Source organism: Protomyctophum bolini (assembly GCF_963924005.1).
Source record: "Protomyctophum bolini genome assembly, chromosome: 3".
In the NCBI taxonomy this organism is placed as follows: domain Eukaryota; kingdom Metazoa; phylum Chordata; class Actinopteri; order Myctophiformes; family Myctophidae; genus Protomyctophum; species Protomyctophum bolini.
Window position 1 is genome coordinate 7,626,242 of NC_137864.1, and position 6,536 is coordinate 7,632,777.

At 44.4% G+C, this 6,536-nt stretch overlaps 1 protein-coding gene across 1 annotated transcript; it reads right to left on the reverse strand.

Moving 5' to 3' along the window:
• Nucleotides 1-1,116: 1,116 nt before the first annotated feature.
• alkbh5 (alkB homolog 5, RNA demethylase) lies at nt 1,117-6,304 on the reverse strand. Its single transcript, XM_080759238.1, has 4 exons — nt 4,814-6,304; nt 3,933-4,013; nt 3,052-3,183; nt 1,117-2,495 (listed from the first exon to the last, which is right to left on the reverse strand). The coding sequence occupies exons 1-4, from the start codon at nt 5,560-5,562 to the stop codon at nt 2,330-2,332; spliced, it is 1,128 nt and encodes a 375-aa protein (XP_080615364.1). The 5' UTR covers nt 5,563-6,304; the 3' UTR covers nt 1,117-2,329.
• Nucleotides 6,305-6,536: the final 232 nt, after the last annotated feature.

A 6,536-nucleotide genomic window follows, 5' to 3' on the forward strand; every position in this document is an offset into this window, starting at 1 on the left:
AATGAGTTAAACTTTAATATATTAGCGCCCCTCACTTCACACGAGTTTGATTTGTTACTAAATGCACACAACATTAACATTGAGAAAGGAGGTAAAGGAGACATTTTCTTTGTCAGAAAATATGGTTTATACTGCAGAAACATTTTGAAGTTGATCAGTTTTGATTTATTACATCACCTCATGTACCACAAGGTAAAAAAAAAAGCCTTCATAAGTGAGAAATTCAATTTCTCTAAGTTTTACAACTTCATTCATGTAAAGCTAATTATCATAATTGTTAACAATTTGTGGTAGGAAAAAAATGCCTTTATAAGTAAGAAATTCAATTTCTCAAGAGTTTTACAACTTCATTCAAGTACAGCTATAATTATCATAATAGTTACCAATTTGTGGTGGCCAGATTCAGTTTGTGCGGTTATAATTCAATTTAGAAGTGAGCATAACGGTTTTATTCATTCCCAGGTACCTGAGTATACAGTGGAGTTTGGAGGTGAGCCCTTTGTAGTGTAACATGGCCACAGAACGTGGGCTCCTAATTCATGGACTCAGAACATTTGACCATCTGCCAAATGCTCTGAATCAGAAAATGTAACATCCTTATGAAATCATCCTAATGACTTGTTTATGCATACCTACATTTGGAGCTTTGAGGGAGACGTGTACACCTTCATAAACATTGACTTTTAATTTCTTAACCAAAACCTTGACTTTTAATTTCTTAAACACTGAAAACCATACAAAAAAAGCTCAAATCACCTGACATGCTGAAAATAGGTATGCCATGGTGAAATTGGTTAATCCAAATGTGAATCCTGTTTTAAACTGGCAATGCCTTTAAAACAATTAAACTGTTGAGTGGGTGGAGTACAAGCTAAACTGTCAGGACATGCTATGGATGTTATTTTCTTTTCATTACTAATGATTAATGAAACTAAATCCAAACATCACCTGATACCAATTTGGAAAGATTAAATTTGTTTTCCTGATTTAGGTAGGAATGAAAAAATATATACCTGCAGCACTAAATAAAATAACTTCTAAATTAGGGGTCAGTGTAAAAAGCCCTTAGTTTTTTTTTTTAGGATTTGTGATAATATATTACACATTTGACCAAGCTGATGTTGGAAGATATTCAACCCAAAACCATGTTTATTAGGGATGCACGATATATATCAGTCAGCTCATCACATTGCTTATACCCATAGCAAAACTATGCCCAATATGTTGCCACGAATATAACTAATGTTGTGATGACAGGCGTGCTAGCCTAAATAAACGACATTTAAGCTAAAAAAAAAGAAAAAGAAAATCTCCCACACAGTCTTGAAATGCAGGAAAAAAAAGGTTTCATGGGAATATAACGTTTTCTTGCATTTGAAGACACTGCGCAGGAGTTCTTTCAGTGCGTTGGGGCCAAGTCTGGTCTTCTCCTACGCACCCCGTCGCCTATACAGTAGGTGTGCAAAAGCCTTGCTTTTATCCAAGCTGAAATACTTTGTGCTCATGTCCTTCTGTAAATGCACCAATGCAGACAGTGCTTCGAAAGAAAACATAACAGGTACTGATAGTTGTTTTGGGGGGGCGTTTTTTTCTGCACCAAGAATCACAGTTTAAGTATAAAACTTAAAGGTCAACTCTAATGGTGAAACATAAATTGGTATCAGTATCATCTGTAATTGGGAATAATCAGTTATACGCAAAAACAATGCCATTATCGTGCATCCCTGCTGTTTCTACAGCTGCAGCTACAGTTTCTGCATGTGGAACTGGGCTACGGGAACGTAGCAAGGGATAATCTGTTTGGATACGCATGTGTGCGAGTCAGAGCTGTGAGAAAAAATGCACAACGTTCAATCAAAGTGTATAGGTCTACACAAGCTCAACATTCTAACAACTTACATAACAATTCTTTTTTTGTTTTTGTCTCTTTTGTACAAGTCCATACATACATCTTTTTGCCCCATTAGCTCTGGAGGTCTGTACATCTTAAGTTACAAAAAAATACATGCTATTTTGATTTCTATGAACACAGAAAAAAAGAAAGGAAAAAAAAATAAAAGCATATTGTGGAGATTGTTTTTAACAGTATAACAACAGAGTATAACTGTAGATTAACTAGATGCTGGCTTTAAGTCTGCCAGAAACAAAACACACGGCCACAAACTGATTTAGATTCAAATCAAAAACAATAAAGGTGATGATAGCTCTTCTCCTTATGGCAGACTAAAAGTGGAGCAAGAAAGTGGCAAAAATAATCTGAGGTGTAAAACATGCAGGGACTGGGGTGTGTGTGTATTTATATGTATGTATGTATGAGTGTGCAAAGTCCTCAGTGACGTCTCATTTTTACTTTGCGTCCTGAATTTTCTCTGTGTTTGTCGTGCTCGTGGCCGCGTCGCCAGTAATTCTCTGAGCTGTTGCTATGGCGACGGTGACGGCTGCCGGAGAGGGATGGGCGCCTGTTCTCCTCCTTATCCATCTCTAGAACCCTGGGCCTGGTGAGAGAGAGCGAGGGACAGACGGACACAAGAGAAGTTCATTGAGATAATTAGGCACTGTGTAGAGTGATCAGGGTCACTACCAAAGATCTGGCATCGGTCAGCCCTCTAATGGGAATGCAGTACAACTCCACGATAACCTAAAACAACGGTTCCCAAACTAGCCGATCTACAAGCTCAGGTAAATAAAACTTTCGGGCAGGTGGAGGTTCCTTTCAGGTTGCCCGACCGGGCAAGTTCTCGTTTGAGAGGGGACGCATCCCTCTATATACACAACACGAGATACGTCTTTTGGTCTGTGGAATGTAAAATAAGAGCACTGTTAACCTACTGTATAATGTGCTGTTTTCACTGCCCATAAAAAGAAAAGTGTTAAATTGAACGGAAATTCACTTACCGGTATCTAAGATTTTATAATAAACGATTTACTTTTCGGGCATGCACCTTTGGGCAAGTAGAACATGATCTGTACTTGCCAGACGGGCAAGTGCCTCTGAGACCTTAGTGTCAATGGTGTGAGAACCCTTGATCTAAAACAAAGTCAGTAACGTACCTGTGAGCGGCGTCTGGGTCTGCCCTGCGATGACCCTGAGAAGAGCGCCTGGCCTTCAGAGGAGCAGGTCTCTCCAGTGGAGAGGAACGTAAAGGGCTGTCTGAGTCAACACGAGGTGCGTCAGGCTTGGTCCTGACAAACACAGAGGGAGCAAAGGTTACAGCCATGAGGAGAAAGCACTGCAAAGCAGAATGCCCCACACCACGTCAAACAAAAAGTCTCAAGGTGCACTCAATAATGTCATGAAACGGAGAAAACAGCTAGCACACATAGTTATATTTAACTCTCCACAGACAGAGCAACTCCGAGGAAGACCCATTAGGTATAAACATGTCCGTTGGTCTGTCAGTGGAGAGAGGTACATAAAACTACAGTTTTGTGACAAGTAATGTAAATGTATTGTGTGCTGGCTGTTTTCTCAGTTTTAGAACCAGAGGACAAAATTGAATTCTTCCCTACATTGCCTACCACAATTTTCAGTCCTTCAGTGCTTCCGTCATACAAGTCTGGAGCACGGAAGTGGATGTAAATCAAATTAGTCAAAAGCGTTATATAGCTTGCTGCTTGGCAGAAATGGAAATTCAAAAGTATGATTTAAAGATGCGTAACGTTATATTATATTTGAACGGAAATGACGAACAGATAATAAGCTTCCTTTATCGGCTTTCGGGAGGTTCAAGTTCCAGACTATACAGCATTCAGAGATTGTGGAATAGTTGTCTGGCTAGTGGCTACTAAACAAGACTACTAGATGTCTGGCTAGTGGCTACTAAACAAGACTACTAGATGTCTGGCTAGTGGCTACTAAACAAGACTACTAGATGTCTGGCTAGTGGCTACTAAACAAGACTACTAGATGATGGACTGCAGTGTTGACTCACTTCCTGAGGATGATGACCGCACGCCTCTCCTTGATGTCCTGGGGTCTGATACAGTGGGTGATGTCATCAGCAGCGTAGCCACTAGGAGAGAAGACAGGCTCTATAAGTATACAAACGGAACAAAATGGACCTGTATGGATCATTTGGTTCCCTCAACTTCAAGGGTTATGGTGTACCCATGGGCTAATAAATACCAAACTGAACTTGAAATTTAAAAGAAAATTGAGTTAATGGGCACTGCACAGGTGGTGTTCACTGGGGCTGGGGCGGTGCCACTCTATTTGTGGCGTTTACCCGTCACTAGAGAGTGGGAAGTTGAACAGAGACAGCGTTTCCAGACCTGAGCCGACAGCCGCAGACGTTTTCTCTGTCGGCCAGCGTCTTTTCCGGGTTTTTAGACAGCTTGTGGATGGAAATTAAGCTCCACCCACGAGGTTGACTGCCGCTGGTGCAAGCGTTTCCGGGAATCTGGCCGTCGCGGCATTCCGCCGCGTGGGTGGAGCTTAATTTCCATCCACAAGCTGTCTAAAAACCCGGAAAAAGCTGGCCGACAGAGAAAAAGTCTGCGGCTCTCTGGTAAGTCTGGCAACAGCTAGAGAGGAGGTGAGCGTGGGAGAAGACATTGTCTGTTGACCTTCGTAAACGCAACTTTATCACGTTTAGGTATAGCTAAAGCCTGGGAACTGTTGTACCTTTTACGTGGTGATCGAATAAATGGTCAAATTTACAGGTGGAGTGGACCTGAATTCATTTGCGTGTCTCTTTAACTCTCATGTTTTGCTCCTTGTGGTGGCCTTTTAAACCACCACAATAATGGCTATAGGGAGTTACAAATGAACCCTTATGGGCAACTGTCCGGGGGCGGCCAGCCATACACCTACCTGAGTATCGTGACACTGCCTCTCTTCACCGGCAGGATGTGCACGGGCTCCGACACGCGGATGGGCTTGAACTGGAAGCGACAGCCGAAGCAGAGGGCGCTGTCGCTGAAGAAGGACACCGACACGATGGGCCGTGCGAAGATGTGCTGGGGGTCAACGTGTGACACGATGCAGCCGCCCGGCTGGTAGTCGTTGATGACGGCGCTGTTAACGAAGCCCTCTGGGACGACTCCGCTGGACACCAGGCGCTTGATCACCAACTCTTCCACCCAGTCCGGGATGTCGTCCACCTCGCCCTTGGCGTACAGCCTCTCCTGGCCCGGCCCTCGCTTCTCCAGCTGGGCGCCGTATGTGTACCCCTCCCCGAAGAAGTACTTGTTCCGCAGAGGCGCGCGGTCCACTGTGTGCTCGCGGTACCGGCCAGCCTCCGCGTTGGCGACCACCTCATCGATCTTATCCTCGATGGCGGCGTACTCCTCCGCCGTGAAGATGCTCTTCTGCTCGATGCCGCTCTTCACTCTCCGGGCCTCATGCTCCTCGTGGGGTTCCCCCCCGCTGTTGTTGTTGTCGTCACCGCCGCTGTGCTCCACCTCGTCATCATCCGACTCCCGGAACTTGCGTTTTCGGCCGTTCCTCCCGCTACCATTGGCTCCTCCATCCGAGTGCTTGTTTTTGTGGTCGTCTCCGTGAGGAGTCATGGATTTCAACTTCTCCCTCAGGTCAGAGTATCCACTACTGGCTGCCATCATGACCCTGTGCTACTGCCACCCGCGGGTAGATATTTAACAACACAGTTCGGCAGGGGTGGGTGAACGTTAAGCCTGGCTTGGTAAACAAACACGGGTTCTGATTAGATCAGAGCGACATTGCAGCTACTGTGGGCTGAACGTGCAATCTAACCCCGGCGGTGTGGGGGTTGGCCAGCTGTCAAAAGACCAAGAGGCTGCTGCTCTCTCTCTGGCTGGCTGTCAGTATTGGTTGGTGGATGATGCTGATGCTGTAGCTGCTAAAACCGTTAGCTTGGAAGAGCCAACAAGTCAATACGAACAACACCCGAAGAAACGCACAAACAATAAATGTCATTAGCAGAGCTGATAACCCTGGCCACTCGGTCTATAGCTTAACGCTCCCGATAAACGAGCTTTACAATATTGTCGCACCTCACTCACCGACACGACACACACTCACACTCTCACACACACACATGCACACACGCACACACACACGGTGGCTAACGGTTAGCATTAGCCAGAGCTGCCTGCCTGTTGGTGGTGGTACCGCCGGACAAACACAACGTTTTCCATGTCTTATTTTTGCGTTTATGTTGCAAACCACCGGCTGACAAACCTCCGTACTTTTGTCCACCGACCGCCTGCCAGGAAATTATGAATTCATTGGAAGTCCATAAAGTAACGATAAGAAAAGATAGAACAAACAAACAGTTCCAACACGACTGTCTTTTCCTCAGTGGAAACCCAAACCAGGCTGAAAATAAACTACTCGTGTAACCTGCCAGAGGTCTGCGCGCATGCGCAGCCTGTCTTGACGTCGGCGTTGCCAGGTCTACGAAAACAAGCCAAAAAGAAGCGAAGACATTTTTGATTGATTCATTCATGATTCATTGATTGAACTTGAAGTATGTACCAGTTTGGAGAATTAGTAAATTACAGTACATTTCAAGCACAACTCAATACAAAACTTTACGTACAAATATACACTTTTA